General features: G+C 53.7%; 1 protein-coding gene across 3 annotated transcripts; it reads right to left on the bottom strand.

Moving 5' to 3' along the window:
- Nucleotides 1-1,929: 1,929 nt before the first annotated feature.
- On the bottom strand, nucleotides 1,930-16,171 carry ELOVL1 (ELOVL fatty acid elongase 1). Of its 3 annotated transcripts, none has more exons than XM_080406945.1 (8): nucleotides 16,133-16,171; nucleotides 5,562-5,623; nucleotides 4,958-5,148; nucleotides 4,710-4,790; nucleotides 4,447-4,503; nucleotides 4,075-4,180; nucleotides 3,778-3,914; nucleotides 1,930-3,372 (listed from the first exon to the last, which is right to left on the bottom strand). In XM_080406945.1, the coding sequence occupies exons 2-8, from the start codon at nucleotides 5,605-5,607 to the stop codon at nucleotides 3,118-3,120; spliced, it is 873 nt and encodes a 290-aa protein (XP_080263071.1). In that variant the 5' UTR covers nucleotides 5,608-5,623; nucleotides 16,133-16,171; the 3' UTR covers nucleotides 1,930-3,117. The 3 variants fall into 3 exon arrangements, with proteins under 3 accessions (XP_080263071.1, XP_080263070.1, XP_080263069.1); XM_080406944.1 differs by lacking the exon at nucleotides 16,133-16,171 and adding an exon at nucleotides 6,046-6,069; XM_080406943.1 differs by lacking the exon at nucleotides 16,133-16,171 and adding an exon at nucleotides 5,869-6,004.
- Nucleotides 16,172-19,929: the final 3,758 nt, after the last annotated feature.

Here is a 19,929-nt window from a genome sequence, read left to right as displayed (position 1 = left end):
GCAGCAGGGCTGTTGGTCCACCCCCATTTGGCCACGTGGGGAAGAGGTTCAAGGAGGAAGAAGCAGTTCTCCTTCCTCTTCAGAAGGAAATACTAGAACAGCAGCTGGATGTAATGGGGAAGGGGATGCAGCCTAATCAGAGCCGTGCTGCTGTTGTAGGAGTGCTGCCCACACCCCTGCAGTTTGATGCTGGGAGCTAGTATAGACTTGCCCTGGAGCCACGCAGCAGATTAAGGCTTCCCATGGTTCCTGACCCTGCAAGGAAGGCTTTACCTGCCTGAAAGCTGGCATGTTTTCTTCACTCCCAAAGTTCATCTTTCTCAGAGGGAGCCTGCCTTGCCTCTCTCCTTAGCACATACCCATTCCCAGAAGCCATGTATTACACCCCTTGAAAGTCCTCTGTGCATTACTAGATGATGATATTGCAGCCTGCCTTTGGCTCCATACTAGTCCTATGCCTGGGAGAGAGGAGGAGCAGAGGCAGGAGCTGGCAGGATCCCGCAGGCCCAGGAAATGCTGCCATATACGGTGCGAATGCAGCTCAGAGCAGCAGCCCAGACTGACCCATGACAGCATAAAAATTACCAAGTGCCACGGCCAGCCCATGGAAAGATCACAGCTAACAGGAACAATTGGAGGAAGGGAGAGTAGAGCACGCAGAGGGAACCCAGCATACCAAGCGTAAGTAGTCTAAAGAATTGTTACTATTTTGGGCAAAGACAGCCCTCTCTTCACCAAAAGCCAGCTGAGGCAGGGGAGAAGGAGGCTAGACAGGAAAGTTCCATCTCAGCTGGGCTGTCATCTACAGCTTCTCAAGTGATGGCTTCTAAGCACGGAGTTAACGTTACACGCCACTTCAGCAGGGACCAGAACGAGCCCTGCTGCCAGTCCTTGCCCAGAGAGAAGCAGCAACAACTAGAAGAACACTACACAGTGGAGCAGGCAGATCCCATTTTAAGGCTTCATACATACAAGGGCACCAAGCCTTGTAAAACTGGGTGACGCCCACCTGCACTTGGGCATATCGGTCACAAAAGGTCACTCTTAAAGAGTTTTTTCTATACTTCGGAGCACGGCCTTGAGGAGTACAGCAGCTCAGGCAGGGTCAGCAGAGCCTTCCCTCACACCAAGCCCTGCTCGAGGGCTTTGGCTGGACATCCACTGAGACCCTCCCACACTGCAACCAAACCTACGGTGAAACTCAGCTTCTGGAAGCCTGCTGGTCTAAGGCGCTCCTCCCAACCAGAAGTCCACCCCTCTTTCCAGGCTTCAGTCACATCAGAGGGCCCCTGTCATGAGGTGATGGGGAAGGCAGTGCTGCACCCTAACAGCACTGAAGCAAAGCCAGACTGCTCCAGCCAGCCAAGATGCACTGCTGTAGTGCGAACAAGGCAGCAGCAGCAACATAAACCTCCTTCTGATCAACCGGAGCAGGTTCTGCACAGCCCCACACTGCAGGGGCATTCACAGATGGCAGCAGCTTTAGCAGATACAGAAAGCAGACTGCTGTTACTCCATCACCTGGGTTTCCAGGGTCTCTGATCCCTGCCGTGCCACACCTCGGCTCCCCAGGATTTCTGAAAAGCAGCAGCTCCTCCTGGGCAGCTGGCCCCTGTCCCAGCCCACACCCACACTCCACCCCAGCCATTCTTTGACAGGGTGGAGCCACTTTCACAACAGGAGCCTTGACACACTTCCTGCCCCCAGCCCGGCTCTACCAAAACACTTGGAAACAATCTGCCATCAGCATGCTTCATCAGCACAGCGCTATCGCCCTCTCCCCCCAACACACAAACCTGCTACGCCAGCTGCTTCTTGCAGCCCTCCCTCCAACCACACCGGGCAGGACAAGCACCTGGAACAGTTTCTGAGCACAGCAAGCTTGAAAAAAAAAAAAAAAAAAAAAAAACCACAAACCAAGAGGGCAGAGCCATTTCTCCTTCTGTCTGTTTATTTGTGATAGAAGAGCAGCCCAATCTGACAGGGCCTGGCTCCTTCACCTCATCCTCAAGGCCATGAGCATAGTTACAGCCAGAGCAGGTGACGGGCACCAGGCCCTGCCCTGCTGCAGGGCAGAGTACACCTTCACCCAGGCCCAGTCAGATCCACAGAGGGAAGCGGTACTCACTGTTACACCACAGCAGGGCACACTACAACCATCCTCTACTGTGTTCACACTGGGCCAAGCAGGGCTGGTCCCCAGCAAGGGAGCCCAGGAGCTGATTCTAGGGGCACTTATTGCTCAAGTCTTGAGTTTGCAGAAGTGGAAATGGTCCAAGACAAAGCTGAGCTTGGCCTCCCCCACTCTGGAGCAAGCCACCAGCTGCCATACAGGATCCCATAAGTGTGGCTAAAGCACACACCAAGCACCCAGCCCAGGCACAGAAAGGCAAGGCAACCTGGGCTTATTGTGTGGGGGAAGAATTTCAGGCCGTCACAAACCCCGCAACATACTAGGCACAGGGCATATGTACTGTACTGGGCAGGTCTGGACCCTCGAGTCCTATAGACATTGCCCCTACATTCTCCACAGCCATGCCTGAGCACAGATATGCCAGGGCAGGACCCCCAGCCTAGGCACACAGGGACCAGAAGGGACATGCAGCACTGTGGTATGGAACAAAATGGCACAAGGCATGGTAGAGCAAGACCACTCACACTTGAGCTGGCAGCAGCAAGCAGCCAGGGACAAGTCTGCTCACCCACGCAGGCTCTCATGAGACAGGGGAGAGGAGAGGGCACCAGGACAGGGACCGGTCTCTTCTTTTGGTCCTACTCAGAAGGAAATGGCCCCCAGGCAGAAGGGCCAGATGTAGGCACTTGGGGGAAGTTCCTTTGGAAACACTGGAATGGGACTGGAGCCCCACAGCTGTGATGCAGGCAGCTGCCTCTCTGCTCAGCAATGCCGAGAAACAGCACAAGCCCTCCCAGGAGCAGAAAAAGTTGCCCATGGCTGCTCAGAGCAGAGGGGCTGGGCATGCAGACAGAGGACAGCAGGGCTGGACACAGGGGTACAACAGTCTGTAGGCACTTGGCTTGTGGCACCCGGGAGCAGGGGAACAGGTCCCAGCTGCCTCTGCCCCGGGGCTCTCATTGGCTCTGGGAGGGCCTTGCCCTCTAGTTGGCTTTGACCTTGCCATTGGTGACAGTGCCATTCTCATGAATGCTGCTACCGTTGTGCTGGGCTGCTTGCTGAGCCACCCTGGGCAACCGTTTGCCCTTGGTGTAGGACTGGTACCAAAAGTTGGAGAAGAGGATGAAGAAGATGGTCCCATAAATCCAGATGAGATGGATGAAGATGGGGAACTGGTACTGGCAGCTGGGCATGAAGTAATACTGGGAGATGTGGACGGAGACAATCACAAACTGTGCCTGGGAGCAAGGCAGAGTAAGGACAAGTTATTCATGGGAGCAGGGTCAGGGATCCCACTAGAAACCTTTCTAAATGAAACCAGTAGGCTCCTTTCCCTCTCTAAAGCAGAGGTCCTTACAGTGAGGCACACTCAGCAGCAGTTGGAAGAGGCAGGCACAAGTCTCAAGGCAGCACGTGCCTCTCACCCTCCCACTGTGGCTGCAGCCCAGGGGCAGAAGTCTGAGCAGCACCTACATGCTAACCAGGCTGATAGGGCTACTGGAGGCCCATGGTGGGCCAGAGCAAGCAGCTACAGAAGAGACAACTACAGCTGCTGGCTACACCTTTCATAGGTACAAGGGGTGGCCTGCTCCTCTCACATCAGAGGCTGAGGGCACATGCTCTGCTCGACAGCACTGACTCACCAGCTGGATGGCTGTGATGTGCTTCTTCCACCACAGGTACTTCTGAAAGGCAGGTCCTGCTGCTGAGAGCCCATAGTAGAAGTACATGACAACATGCACCATGGAATTGATCATGGCATGGAATGAACCCATTCCCCCTGTTAAGACACATTTTCATTAGGGCAAGTCAATCACACACAGCAGCCTGCACTACAAGCAGCTCCTAGGAGCCCAGCAGGGCCAAACAACCCTTCTCAGCATGCTGGGGCTAACCTCACCCTTTCCCCAAGCTGTGCACCCAGACAGTTTCCATCTTACCTGGACCAAATTTTGCTCCCCACCACCAGCTCCAAGGCAGAACAGAGTGGTGGAAGAGGTGCAGGAATGTGACCTGTTCATTCTTCTTCCGCAGGACAAAGATCACCTGCAACGAGAGTCCAAAAGCATCAAGGACCTGCAGCCCTGAGAGCAGCTAGAGCTGTCTGAGCCACTAACTCAGCATATAATCTCAGTGATGCTTCCCCCATCTCCAAGCTGACTGGCACCACACAGAGTGGTCTCCTCAGCAGCAAGGCCAGACAGACTACTAGGTCAGACTGGAAGGGCTGAAGAAAGCACCTACCCCAAAGCACACTGGCCTCAACTCCCTCCCCAGCAGCAGTGACAAGGCCTCCCCAGCAACTCACTCACCGTGTCAGTCAGTTCGATGAACTTGGAGAAGACAAAGAGCCAAGCAACACTGACCATCTGTAACAGAACAGGTTAACATTTTAGATCCACCTCAGCCTGAACATGCCCAGTGACCAAGGGTCTCCATAGAGTAATCCTGCAGTGAAACCGAAGGCCAGGAACTGCAAGTTCTCTGCCTCAGGAGAGGCACCTGTGACCTTGCTGTCCAGACAGAAGCACTAAAGGCCACCCCCACCCTTACCAGGAGAGGGATGAGAACTCACCCTGAGGGCCTTGGGGTCCTGCGAGAAGTCCACAGGGTCACATCGCCACGTGTACCCAGTAAGCCACCCTGCCATCAGGAACTACAACAAGAGCATCATCAGGATGAGGCCCAACACATCGCCCACTGCACTTCCCAAGCCCTGCACAGAAGGGCAGAGAACAGCCTGCAAAAGGGCTCCCCATCACCCATGCAGCATGCATGTTCTGCTTTATATATGCCAGACAAAGCCTACTGCCAACAACTCACCTCATAGACTATGTAGAGTGACAGCCCCACCAGAAAGAAGTTGTACAGGACCATGAACTTTTTCAGGTTTAAAGGCTTCCTGTTGGCCATTAGCCGGGGACCCAAGGACAGTACAAAGTAGACATATGCCAGAAGGATGCCCATCACAAGGAACGGGGACTGCATCAGTGGATAATCAGCAATGCGGGGGTCTGTGGAGAAAGGCATGATACAGAGTGGTTAGCATCCTCACCCCAACCTGCTGCCAGAGTGGCGGCAAGGACTCGGCAATCCTGTTCTCCTAGGACAGGGGCACAGGTAAGGAGGGCAGCCTGGAGGCAGAGGCTGGTGAAGCCAGCCAAACTCACTAAGGCACAGCCTGAAGCCACACTGCAGGGCAGCCTGGAGATCTTCCACCGAGGAAAGCAGAAGTGCCCCAAAAGGCCCTGCACAAGCACTGAAGCAAGACAGCCTCATAACAGGCAGCCCAAAAAAACCCAGAGCCATATCTATGTCAGGGCAGAGGCAGGATGCAGCTAGACCCAGATTGCTTCAGGGATGACAGACCCCCCACAACACCTGTGGCAGTAAGCCTGCCCACAGCTGGGCAGAGCCAAACACTCACCTGCTTTCTTCATGAAGTCCTGATACATGGTCACAATCCCCTCCATGGTGGTGGCAGTACCTCTGTGAAGAGAGGAAGGGCAGATCAGGCAGCTGTTTTCCCAGGCATGCAGCCTGCAGAGCACAGCCCTTGCACATCAGCAAGTTTCAAGCACAGCTTGTGAGATAGTCATGTGTACGTGGCCAGCATTGCTCTCCTCTCAGCTGATCACACACCAGCAACCACTTTCCAGTTGAGCCATATGCTCCCCACTTCTCACTGAGCCTGGCCCTATCTCCCCAGTTCTGCTGGGAATCCCATCACTCACCACCAGCAGTCCTTCCAAGGCAGGATCCTAACATTTCAAGCCAGCTGGAAAGTTTCCAACCTCAGCACCATCTCCAGCCCTTTACTCTTGCTCCTGCTGTATACAGGCTCAAGCATTATCACCCACAACCACCACGATGTTGCCACCAGCCTTGCCACCCACAGCCACCCAACACACTGCTCTGCTTGACTCTGGTGCAAGGTCTTCAAGGGAAACGCAGAGCTGGCCCACACCCTCCACACAGCAGTAGTTTTATGATCAGCCTTGGGCTCCTGTCCAGTGACCCTCACCAGAGAGGAGACACATCATCACTGGCACACCCACTGCACGAGGAAGGAAAGCCATTGGTTCAGAAGCAAACACCAGTTTCTGGTGTCAGAGCTCCTGCTTTTGCACCCTTGCACCAAACTCTCCTGACAAGAGCTACCACCCCATAACCCAGCACCTCAGAGGCTAGGTGCAGCCTACTTGGCAATGACATTTCCACCCCTCTTCCAGACAGGGCACAGTATCCCCAGATAGGGGAAAGCCACAGGAGAAGGATATAAGGCTGCAGGGAAAAGTACTGGCACTCCCCACACTTGCTCAGCCTCACTATGAGCACACACCAGACAGATGTTCTCCAGAAAAGCAAGAAGGGCCCAGGCAGGCAAGTTTGAAACACCCTCACACAGCACCTTGTGCTCCCCAGACCACAGGATACCAGAGCAGCAGGAAAGTAGGTAGAGCACAGGCCCAGCCTCACCTGATTCACCCACCTGCAAGGGAGGCATTCCCCACAGCTGCTACCAGATACTCCACCCACCCCTTCCTCCAGGAAGGCACACAGCAATCACTGCCCAGGCACAGGCCTGGGGAAACAGGTCCCCAGCCCAGTCTCCCCAGGACATTTATTGCTGCCACCACCAGGAAGCACAGAGCCTCTCCCAGACCAGCAGTCAGGAGGCTGAAGTCAGAGTAACCTTCTTCCCAGTAAGGTCCCAGCTGAAGTATCCAGCAGCCTCTGCCACCTCAAGCCCTCCCCAGCCAGCAGCAGCATCACTCCTTCAGCTTTGCTGCAAGAGTAAGAGCTCAGCAAAGTCCTTTTTGCTCTAGCTGGGACCCACACAGGACAGCAGCAGACACTATAAAGCACCTACACAACAGGCTTCACTGGCAGCAGTCTACACAGTAGGCTGGCACACACCATCCTGGCTCACCATGCTCTGCAAGTCACTTCAGTGCAGCAGCAGCATGAGCTCTGGGCCCTGTGCCTGCACAGTCATACCCTCTCCGTGCGCCTCCAAACTAGGGAGTGCCATGCACCTCTCTGCAACAGCAGTGGGGTGGAACACATTCCCCCATTTCACCCCCCAGCCCCTGAAGTACCCACTCCTCCAAGCAAGGCTCTAGAGCAGCCTGTGCAGCGACACACCCCACTGACAGTCCAAGAAGTTTTGCTGTGCTTCAGAAAGCACAGAAGGTGGACCCCCATTCCACCTCGGCAGGTAGCTGCAGCAAAGCCCATTTGGGACAGATTCCCACACCTCAAGGGCACCAGCAGCAGACAGATGCTCCCCTTTCCAACCCAAGGCTTCAAGGGTTTTAATAGCAAAGAATACTTACTTGTAGTATCACTGTGACATAAGTAATATTTAAGGTCCAGGGCACTACCAAGATCATCCACTCTCCACACGCAACAGAAAAGTGTAGCGGGAACTACATCATCCTTGAGAGCCACTCAAGGCTCCAGCTGTGGGAAACGTAGTAAGTACAAGTCCTGAAAGCTGCTGAGTTTTATGTTGCTTTAGTGGCCAAGAGCAAGCTCTGAACTTGTCTGTCTAGTTTCAGCTTTCAACCACTACATCCAGCTACACCTTTATTTGCTAGATTGAGGAGCCCTCAAGAGTTAGCTCCCAGCACAAGTACCTGACTATTCAAGCTCTGTGTTTATCTTATCAAGCTGAATGAGTCAGCCTTACTACAGGTCCAGGGCAGAGACAAAACCCTGAAGAGTACTTGCCTATTTTGGGCAAGCTAAGATGAGAAGATCGTATCAGTCACCCACAAGCTCAGAGCTATCTCTCACAGTACAGGGACACACAAGCTCAGGCACTATGGATTACTTTGCTGACCCTAATGCCAGCAATGCTGCAGCACCACTGGCCACCTAGGAACCCAGGTCAAAACAATTTGGGGTCCCAGGACACTGGAGACTTGGGTGAGAAGACTCAGGGCAAAGCTGCCGTGTGATAGACCTGCCAAAGGCTGCACAGAGCATGCAGCAGACAAGAGTCTTCCCGGCAGCAGCCCTGAACCCAGACAGCTGTCCCCCCAAGCAGTGGGAGAAGTGCACTTCAACCCAGCACTAGCACAGAAGTCCCTACCAGTGTGAACAGCAACATCTCATTGCTGTGCCTTGTGACACACCTCCAGCATTCCTAGTCATACATGCCTCACAGAGACAGGAGGCATTGGACTGGTCCTGAACACAGGCTCTGGGCAAGCACCAGGACTTCTACCAGGGCAGAACTAACAAAGTTATGCTACAGGCCCTTATGAGAAGGGCCTATGCATTTCCCACAGCTTTCCTAGGCAGCTGAATGCAGCAGGATGTTCTAACAGAGCAACTACATATCCAGGGAAGCCCCAAGGTCTTCAGGTCTTTGTGAGACCTAGTACCCCTGCTGGCATGCTACACGCCCTGCACCAGAGAGGCTGAAGTGTGCGCCTTACTCAGTGGGCAGATGCAGGCATGTCTCACCCTCCTGTCTCCCAAGGGGCAGCCACTGGCCTCGAGGCGTTGGCAATGAAGCTGCAAAGGGGGAGTTATAAAGTAGGCCCAAGCATCACCTTCACTAAGCAGGAGGGTGGGAAGTGCACTGGCCTGCCTGACCATGATGGCTCCACACCAGCCCTTCTGCTGTTGGCAGGGGGTCTCCAGCACAGAGCAGCAAGTGCCTGGGAACCTGAATTCACCTCTGCCATCTCCTCCACGCACAACACCAACACTTCATGTCTCTCTGCACTTTGAGGGGTTCACCATCCAGCCAGGCATCTGCTCTTAATGCACATCACACACTGCAGGTGTTCACAGCTCAGTGGTTGGTATCTGTCCTCTCTGCACAGGGGAGACTTTACTCTCCTTTGACTCCTCCCGGATCCTGATCCTCTTGGACAAGGGAGGAGATGGGGAACACAAAGCCAAGCCTTCAACAGCCAAAGAGAAGTCAAGCAAACAAGTCCAAACATCCCAAAGCACCAGGAACCCTTGGGACCCAAACACACCCTGCATGATATCTAGAGACCTTGCAACACATCTTCTTCCACCTTTCACCAACAAGGTGTCATTTCCCCACCTCAGCGAGAGAGTTCCCACCATCTGCAAACCAGAGTATCAGGCCACATTCTGCCCTAGTAACCAACATCAAGGATTAGATACTTGCTTACGCCAAGCAATGTGTACGCTGCATATTTCCAACGAGCTATACAGCTAATTAGTGCTACTTCAGCAAGAACAGCAAGGCCTTTAAAAACAGCCCCAGCAGCCAGGCCACAGCACTGGTAACCACGACACTGACAGAGAGCAGGACTCAACCTAGCTTTCTTTGTTAACAGCCTCACTCACAGCATGCATCTCTCTCCACACAGCAGCCACCTGCAAGCAACACTCAGCCCCAGCCATCCAACACCCCTACCCCATCAGCATGGGAGTCAGAAATCGGTCCTGTAAGAAGTACAAAAGCAAGCCACCCTCATCTCCCCACTAGTTTAATTACAGGCAACACCAAAACAGCCTGGTAGGTGGCCACAGAGCTGCCACCTCAGGGAGACCTGGCACAGGGCCCTTGCTGAACTGGCTAAAGCAGGCCTGGCCACTGTGGGGCTCCCGAGAAGGTAGCAACCCTCAAAGGTCAGGAGATAACCAGTTGGCCAGGTATCAAACCAACCTGCATCCCTGACCTACAAGCTGGCAACAAGACTTGCTGCCTGATGTAGCTCTGAGTTTCACAGCCTCTAAGGAAGAAGCATCTTCCTCCTCCAGCTCCCCATCACAGCACCTGCCCAGCTTCCTGGAGCTCCAGAAAGGCATTGTGGGGTCCAGTAACAACTACACAGAGCTCTGTGCACCCAGGGAGTGTTTTCCAGCACAGCTACAGGGACTTGTGGTTCAGAAGCAGCAGCCGCTGCTCTGGAAGAGTGGGACTGACCAGCCCAGGGTCTGCTGGCCCCAGGTCAGGCACAGACAGGGCTGTGCACAGCACACACAGCAGCTGGCACCACAAACCATCACCAAGAGCACTCAGTCACGGCTCCAGAAGCTTTCCTGAGCTTATGCATAAGTGAATCCAGCAAGATGGGGAACACAAAACCACGTCTACCCTGAACACCACACAAGCAGTAAGGCAGTCAGAGCAAGTCAACACAGAGAAGGAGCCTGGCCAGCCCTAAGCAGCTAAACCCTTTTCTTTTCCAACTTTGCAGTGGGATCACTCCAAGGCTAAAGTTTACAGTGAAGCACAGAACACTGGAGTTGGATCTCCTCCTTCTGCTGCTCTGTGCCCTGGTAAAAGGGAGAGAGGCCTGTAACCAGACACTGCATACTTGTTTCACACATAGCATCTCAGGACACCAGCTCTAGCACATGCAGAAGAGAGCAAGCACTCAACAGGCGAGTGTATTCAAGTACACCTACGTTATAGCTAATGATTTCAGCCATCTGACTGAAGGCCCACTTAAGGCACTGTTGCCCACATGCTACTAAAGTCATGGTTTTACCCTCAAGAGGGATCACAGCTGAAAGATGCCTATGCACCATGGCACAGAAGACCAGTCTGGTAGGAAAGCATGAACTGCTATGTTTCAAGCATGGAAAGTCACACCAGCACATTAGGTCAGAGGAGGAAAGCTGCTCTCCTAGCCTGGCACCTTGGCTCTGAGGATCTGGAACAGAGTCTGATCAGAATTTGAGGACAACCAGTCCCAGAACTCTCAGCCCACAACATAACACAAAGTCTACAAAGAAACTTCATACTAACACCACCAGATAAGTTTTCCTACTTGAATCACATCCATTTGTCACTTCCTCTGGCTCAGCTACTTCATGCTGAGTGTCAAATAACACAACCTGGTACCATATGCTCTGCATCAGCATACCCTGAAGTCAGTATAGGACTGTGTTCACAGAGAAAGGATGCAAACTCTCAAATCCTTGATATGCAACAACTCTGGCAGGAGTCACACTGGCTGAGCACTGCTCCTGGCACATGGCTTCAAGTGGTAGGAGGCAACCTGTCTAAAGTTGAGGAGTTTCCCCATCTTCACCAAGTATGTGTTAATACTCTACCATTATCTCACACAGTGGCCATAAAACCCTGAGGCCTTTGGATACCATCCTTCAAACTGAGATTAAGCTCTCCTCTTCCCAGGCTTATTGGAAGCAGGGAGAGCAAAAGACAACTCCCAGATTAGCAGGCAAACTCTGCCGAGCCTAGGCAGTCAGCGTGGCACCTTGCAAGTTTCCAGGGAAAGAAGCAAGCCCATTGCAACAGGGTATGGGTAACCTTGTACAAAAAACAAGGCAGGTAATCAGAATTCAAGGGCCCACAAGAACATGTTGCAGTAAAAGGTCTATATGCCACAGCATACACAATTTCTTTTCCAGGGACAGCACCTCCCCAGACTGATCAGGCAAGCTATTAAGAGTAGGCTTACTCCTTATCACATTCAACACTAGTAGCTGCATATTCAGGGCACTGATATCAGTACAGATGAGAGCAGCTGGGAAAAAAAAGCAGGGGAAAGGCCACATTAGGTTTAAAGTCTGACATAGCAAGGAACAAAGGAGTAAAGTGAAGGAACAGAAGAAACTGAGGACAAGATGCCTACAGAAGTGGAAAAAAATTATTTCCTTTCTGAGCTAACCACACTGAGCCATGTCCACTCCTTTGTGCAGCACCAGATGAGGAGTGAAGCAAGCAGAGATGGCTGGGGCCCCTCTCTGAAGTGATGGCACACAGCCGCCCCCCCCCCCCCCCCCCCCCCCCCGGTGCATGGGAGAGCACATCAGGAAGGAGAGGGCAGGTAGGGCTAGGTTGAGCAAGGCTGACTCCTGACACCTGCTTCTAGAAACAGGTCAAGCCTTCTGAAGCCCTCTAGCAGAGGAACACAGAGCACCCCTACCTGGAGGCAAGGAAGGCTGTACCAGAGTATTCATCTCTGTGGTTTTAATCATTAGGCAAGTGCCTCACTACAGGGCCTCACCTCTGTTCCCACAGCTGTGTCTGTAATCATTACACAGTAATGATTAACATGCTCTGCCCCATCCAGGCCTGTGCATTAATTGGACAGGCACACCAAGACAAGATGGACAACAGAAGTCCACAAAGCAAGTCCTAAAACCTTTCCAACAGTTCTATCTGGGCCATTCAAGAAGCCCAAGTGTGAACCCAGAGGCACTTCTCACCGAGACAAGGGGTCACTGCCTGGAACTCACCATGACACCAGCTTTGGGCCTCACTACCCTCTGCATCAAGGCGGCAGTGCAGTCACACAACCACTTTCCAACAAGAGAAAGATCTTCAACAATACTAGGGAAGTCAGACTCCAGCAGCACAGTACAGGCACCAGCAATCCCAACAGGCATAAGGCTCAATAGATACCACCTTTAACAGGTTTCATAGCCCTCCACACACACAAAAAAAGCAGCATTAGGGCTGATTAACTCCACAGGTGTAGATGGACCACTCAAAGCCAGGGCTGTTACTCCTACTGCTGGTCCTCTACAGACAGGGACAGCAGAAGCAGCATGAGATATAAACCTGTATATATAGAGAGCAAATTATTAAAAAATCATCAGGGCAAGCTAGCCAATTTGATCCACAGGGTTAAAGCAACCCTTGCAGCAAGACTGGAGAACGTGCTGCCACAGTGACAGTTTACTACACAGATCCATCCCACAGGGAAGAACCAACCAGAAATTAAATACCCCATGAGATGCTATGGGAAAATCAAGAAACATCCGACCCAGTTACCACCTCCATCTCCACACCACTAAAGTTTCAGATAGCATCCAGACATAGGCCTGCTGGTGGGGAGCTGGCTGTGGCAGCTGCAACTTGTCATCTCTGAGCAACAGCAGCCCCACAACTTCTGCAGCAAAGAGCCCTGGCTCCTCCCTGCAGGAGCCCAGGCTGCCTCACCTGTTTGACTGGCAAGAACCAGACTTTCCAGCCCAAGTACTCCCACCATCTGACAGCCAGTAGGGCACACACTAGTATAAATCCAATACAAAGGCACAGAAATGCAGAAATCTCTTGGGCCATCACAGGCACCACTCCCAGTATCTCCCATAAGCTTTTTCCTAAAAGAAGGATCTCAATCCAAATGCTGACTGTGCTATAACCCCAGCAGAAAAAGGGAGTGTTCACCTGCAACCTTCGAGGACAGTGCCAAGCCAAGCATGCAACAATGCACTTGCTTCCGATGCCAGCTTTAGAGCTTCCTAGGAATACAAAGCTTTTCTCCACCAGGAAAGAAAACACTATGCACCTTGAATAAGCTCACTTATTTTCACATCCAAAACATGGTGTGAGAAACCTCTAGGTCAAAATCAGTTTTTACCTTCCTAGTCTCAGTTTTAACAGTACTTTCTCTCATATTATATTTCTGTCCTGAAGGACCACATAATGCCCCCCACCTAAGAGACTTTCAGGAAAGAAGGGAGAATATGATGCAGGGCAGGACTGCAGAGGCCCAGGCTGTGTGGGTGGCATGGCTTAATCACCACAGCGAGATGCAGCAAGTAGATGCTGCAACAGCTGGCATTGTGCTACTTCCTATGAGAAGTAGCTATCAGCAGCAGTTCACACCCATGAGCTAGAGGGGCTTCCTAGGAAAGAAATAAAACACAGCAGTCTCAGTCAAGCGTTTGACTCTCTAAACCATCCTCAAGAAGCTGCCCAGCAGGTCTGGTTGGAAGGTCAGCTCTATCCAGCTAGGAATCTGCCCTGGCCGCATTCTGGCAGAAGAGAAGGTGGTCAATTTGGGGCAGCACATCAGGATGGATGCACTGCTGCACAGGCAATCTGGGCCTCCAAGAGGGGAGATCCTCTGACAACACGCTAGCAGGTAAAGCGCCAAGCGCTATCCTGCACTGCCCAGTGACCATGGGAAGGGCTATTCATGCCACTTCTTCCTGCCCTTAGGACTCCAGAACCAAAGTGGTCAGTCAGGGCAAGAGCACCTGACAGACCTCCTGTGGGAAGCAGCCTGGGCACCAAGGCACACAGACCTGCCACCCCCAACCTGCAGCCGCCCTGCAAGTGCGGACCCCTGTGCATGACCACACGCCAACCCAAGGTGAGCTTGCAACCAAGCTACTGCTGCCACCAGGAGGGTGACAGTGACCTCCTCCTCCTCCCACCCGCGTTCCAGAGCAAGGGCCAGAGAGCGGCCAAGCACCTACACAAGCCCCGCTCAAAGCTAACATTGTGTCGCGGCAGCGGGGGAGGCCTGGTACTGCCACCCTGCCCAGGGGAGGAGGGAAGAGCCCTCTCAATGGTACATTGATGCTGAGGGCTGTGTGGAAGGCTCTCCGAGCGGCCAGCACCGCCACCGGAGGCTGCTCTTGCCCTGCTACAGTGAAGCCTCAGCAGAGCGCTGAGCCTCGGCTGTTCAACATCCCCACCGCCTCCAGCCAGCCCAGCCCAGCGGCCGCACCAGGGCGGAGGGTCCCCGGGCAGCACCGCGCACAGGCCTCGCTCCCGCACCCCGGCGCTGGCGGGAGGGAGCGCCGCGCCCCGCAGGGACCCCCAGCCCGGGAGCGGGCAGCGCGGGTGGCTCCCGGCGCGGCCTCGGGGTGGGGCCCGGCCGGGGCCTGCCGCCGCCCCGGGACCCGGAAGCGCGGTGCCGCGGCACGGCCGAGCGCCGGCGCTGCCGCCAGCGGGGCCTGCAGGGCCGGGCCCGGGGCTGCCGCTCGGCTGCGGGGAAGGGCCGCTGCGTGACACCCCGGCGGCCGCTGGCCCCCAGGAGGCCCCGCACCGCCACCGCCGTGACGGGGGGGTTCAGCCACCTTCCAGCGAGCCCTGGCTGCGGCCTGCCCTGCTGCCCGCGGGAGGGGCAGGCCAGGGCCGGCCATAGCAGCTGTCCCAGCCCCACCGCCCCACCAGAGGGACCAGTGCAGCGATGCCCATCCCCTCCCCCGAAGCTGTGCGGCCACCAGATCCTGACCCGGAGAGGAAACACACAGCTGGCCCATCTCTGCCAGCAGCAGGGAAGCAGCCCCAGCACAGCTGGGACCCCGTCCCCAGCATGGCCGCCAGGCACAGACCTGCCGGGCCAGAGGCCAAGGAGAGGCAGTCCTTCCTCCTGGCAGGCTGGAAAAGCATCCCAAGCACTAAACAGAGGCAGTAAGTACAGAGGGGACAGCTGTAGCATGCTACTGTCCCGAAAGAGGGCAGCCCGGCCACGGAAAGGGAACTGCACCCTTCCCTAGACACCCTGGGGGTGCCCTGGGGCAGTGGCACCAGGCCATGAGCCGGGGCGCTGGGATCACTGCAGCTCCTCACACCATCAGGACCCGGGTAATTATAAAAACCCACTTGAACAACCAAAGTTGGACTCCACTTATCTTCCTCCCTCTGACACTGGCAGGTCTGCACACTGCTGGCCTGCCACAGGATCCACACTGTTATTATAGTTATCTCCCCCTCCATAGGGGTGACAGTCTCAGCTAGCACCTTCTAGCCGCACCCAGCCTCACCACCTGCCAAGGGCATGTCGCAACACCCATCCCACCCATCAGGCCACAGCCTCCCCAGACACATCCCTCTACCACTTTCATGAGGGGGACACCACCCACCTCCTCCCGTACCCCAGAGCATCCCAGGTGACAGGGACAAAGACACACACACCTCCTGCCTCTTCCACTCCTGAAGGCTGTATAGCAGGTGCCAAGCTGGCACATGGCCTCTGCCAGGGTAGGGCCCACCATCCCTGGCAAGCAGAACTTCAATCCCGAAACAGCTAAACCCTGCTAAGGCCTTAGCACTCCCCTGGCCTGCAACAGCCTTCAGCAAACAGCCCCAAAAGCCATTCTGGCACACACCCCAACCCACCACCAAGCTCAGACACCTCTTCCCAAGGCCCCCTAAACAAAAAATCCAAAAGCACCCCTGAGAAAAACCAAGCACCCCCAGCCCAGCCCCACCAGGCAGGGCTGGACCCAGCACCCGGCGCCGACCCCCCCACGTGTACGCAGCACCCCACAGCCACACTCACTCACCGCCGGCCGCACCCCGCTCTACCCGCCACCACGGCTGCCCCCGCCCTTAAAAGGAGCTGCCCTACCCCCCTCGCCGCTGCCGATTGGCTTCGGGGAGAGAGATCCGCCCAGAAGGGCGGATCTCTCCCCCCGAAGCCAATCGACGCTGGCGCCGCGGCCCGCCTATTTCATAGCCACGCCCACGCCGGCAGGGCCTCAGGGGCCGGGACTGCGCAGCGCCCTGACATTTTGAGGCGGGGCGGTGCTGGGCTTTGGGGCGGGTTTAGCTGATATTTAGGGGCGAGGCAGCTGTTGGGGAGGCTGAGGGGGTGGAGGGGCAGCAACAGAACGGAAAAAAAATGGAAAATGGCAGGGAAAAGGCTGTGGGTTTGGACAGGGCCTGGGTGGGGTGCAGGGTTGGCTGGAGGGCAGTGATGAGGGCATGAAAAAAATGGCGGAAAGAGGGTCCTTGCTTAGCTCTCACTCCGATCTCTGCTTTCTCTGGTCTTCCTGAGGTGAGGCCGATCCTGTCACAGTCCAGTGCCATCTCAACATCTATTTCAAATGGGACTCCCAGTCCTCCTTCGGGTTCCTGCATGGCAGCCATCGTCCACCCCACCAGGCAAAACAGCAGCACGGTGGGCAGAGAGGCCAGGCAAAGCCTGTGTCATCGTCTGTAGCCAAGGCACAGCGTCCTTGTCACTCGCAGGTGGTGCACGCGCCTTCACAAGAGCTCAGTGTCAGCGGCAGGCCCTCAACTTGGATGATTTAGGTGGACTTTTCCAGCCTTACACTTGTAGGAAACAACCAACTACAGATTAATAAATAAGTGGCATGGTACATATACTCATTTTTTTCCCAGTGACACCACAACAGCTACTGTGAGCGTTTCACAGGACAGAAGGACACCCCAGAGATACTAGGTCTGACTGTATACTGTTTCCAGCACGGCTTCATCTCATGTTGTCTTCACAGACTTAACCAAGCTTCATCACAAAGTGGCTGAGCTTTGTCTTGTGCTCATCTGATCTGAAGCTGGTTTCAGAAATCACTATTCTAATTGGTAGGAATCATCTTCTAATTTCTGGCTTAATTTGATGTATGGCCAGTTAATATCCATTTGTTCCTGTGCCAACATGTCTTTTACCTCACATAGGTCCTTGCCTTGGTATTTATGCCCCAATGTATTAGTAGACAGCAATCATCTCCCTCTCAGCCATTACACGGAAGACTAAAGTTTTTCCAGCATTTTCTTCCTAACCAGCCTGCTTGTGCACCTAATGCTATGGTAACTCTTCTGGCCATGCTGCTGTTCAGGTTCCCGCTCCTGAAGACAAGTGACCAGGAGTGGTCGCAGACTTTGTGCTCACCTGGTGAGAATTCCACATCTGCATACGGCCAGGGCTGCATTTGCCCTTCTCAGTCCCACTTTGCAGGTACAGCTCAGAGTCACTCTGGCCAGTTACACCTGTAACTCCTTTTCTTCAGGTACTTGCATCTCACAAAGTCCCCAAAATGAAGAACAGTACTCCTGGTGACTTTAATGGCTTTTTTTGGTGGTACAGCATTCCTCTACTTTCCCCTACAATGCCAATGCACCACAACATTCTGATATCATCAGATTACACCTAGTATTTGTGACAATCCTTAAGGAAATTTATAAGAACATCCACAAAGTAACTCAGCAGTAATCTGCATGTACTGATACGCTCCCTTTCACCAGGCTCTGCTTTCATCTTGACCTTAAACTTTCCTTCCCACATGAAATTCCTGTGCTCGTTTCTGCCCCAACATTTACCAAGGTTCCCAACTGGCCTCAAGGTTCCCAGATGCTTCTCTGAAGTCTGGACAGGGCCTAGAGCTTTATAGAAAGGGGGTTTTAACTATCAGGTTAGTCAGACTGTATTTTATCCCACCTTCCATTTCCTGTCCATGTGCTGTGTTACTCTTTAACTATTAACATCAGACCGGCAGCGGTCTGGATGACTCTTTCTTCCTTGGTAAGTATATGCTTCAGTCGTTTGCGATTCTTCACTTCTTTTTCTTTTTTTTCCTCCTTTTATTTTGCACCATTACTCCATTTTTAGTTTATTTGTGGTCCAGTTCAGTGGGAATCTTGCTATGTTGTTTGTCATGAAAGCAGAGATCACCAGTGGATTCCTTCACACTCCCTACTAGATACTTTTCCACCTTATATCCCACATCTCATAGCTTTCTCCAAGCATTCCTTCTCTCTTTGGGATCCACCCTTGCTGGCAGGCTTGTCAGGCTCTAACAATGAGCCCCAAATTGCACAGCCCAGCCTCTTCCTGCTATTGGAATAAATTTCCAGGTCACTCTCTTTTCTCCTGTTCTGAATGCAATTTCTTTCTCCTCTCTCTTGGTCCTGGACTCTACTTCCATGTTGCATACACTGTCTCCACCATTGTTGCTCTGTGGTATTTGCTCTTAGTTTTCCCTTGCTACTTCATCTTCCATTGCTCTCCTTAATTCTCCAACACATCAAATATATGTTTCCATTTTATTTCTCCTTTATTAGTTGGCTTTTCTTTTCACAGTCACTTGCTTTGGTGGGTTACCTTTGCCAGGTTACCTTTGCCTGCATGTCTGCCTTTTTTTACTTCTCGTGCTCAGCAGGTGCCTGCAGTTCCTTGATGTTCCCCCTTCTTACCACATCCCCTGAGCTTCAGCAGCCTGGGCAGGAGCTCCAGCTGTCGCAAGAACCCTGATCTGCTGGAGCACCTTGGGTGTGGGCAAGTGGATCCAGCACAGTGCTGGCCCAGTTACAGCTGCCTGGGGGGGTGGTGTAGAGTTACCTCCTAATCCTTGGGGACAGGTGTCCAGCAAGGCAGCTGGTCCCAAGTGGTGTTCCCCAGGGCTCAGTATTTGGGCCAGTCCTGTTTAATATCTTTAGCAGTGATCTGGACCAGGGGATCAACTGCACCCTCAGTAAGTTTGCAGATGACACCAGGCTGGGCAGGACTGTTGATCTGCTTGAGGGCAGGAAGGCTCTGCAGAGGGATCTGGACAGGCCGGACCGATGGGCCGAGGCCAACTGTATGAGGTTCCACAAGGAGAAGTGCCGGGTCCTGCACTGGGGTCATACCAGCCCCACCAGCACTACAGGCCTGGGGAAGAGCAGCTGGAAACTGCACGGTGGGAAGGGACCTGGAGGTGGTGGTCAGCAGCCAGCTAAACATGAACCAGCAGTGTGCCCAGGTGGCCGACAAGGCCAGCAGCATCCTGGCTTGTGTCTGAAACAGTGTGGCCAGCAGGACAAGGGCAATGATTGCCCCCCTGTACTCGGCACTGGTGAGGCTGCACCTCAACATTGTGTTCAGTTTTGGGCCCCTCACTGCAAGACAGACATTGAGGTGCTGGAGCGTGTCCAGAGATGGGCAATGGAGCGGGTGAAGGTCTTAAAAGACCTTATGAATCCTATGAGGAGCAGCTCATGGAACTGGGCTTGTTTATCCCGGAGAGGAGAAGGCTGTAGCCAGGTGGGTGTTGGTCTCTTCTCCCAGACAACAAGCATTAGCAGAAGAGGAAAAGGCCTCAAGCTGCACCAGAGGAGGTTAGATTGGATGTTAGGAAAAAATTCTTCACTGAAAGGGTTGTCAAGCATTGGAAGAGGCTGCCAAGGGAAGTGGTTGAGTCACCGTCCCTGGAGGTGTTTAAAAGATGTGTAGATGTGGCACTTAGGGACACAATTTAGTGGTGGACTTGGCAATGCTAGGTTAACGGTTGGACTCTATGATCTCAGAGGTCTTTTCCAACTTAAACAATTCTATGATTCCATGACTGATCTGCTGTGTGTT

Source organism: Falco punctatus (assembly GCF_963210335.1).
Source record: "Falco punctatus genome assembly, chromosome: 11".
NCBI classification, from domain to species: Eukaryota; Metazoa; Chordata; class Aves; order Falconiformes; family Falconidae; genus Falco; species Falco punctatus.
The sequence above is the reverse complement of the archived record's forward strand: the minus strand, read 5'-3'. Positions and strand labels throughout refer to the sequence as shown.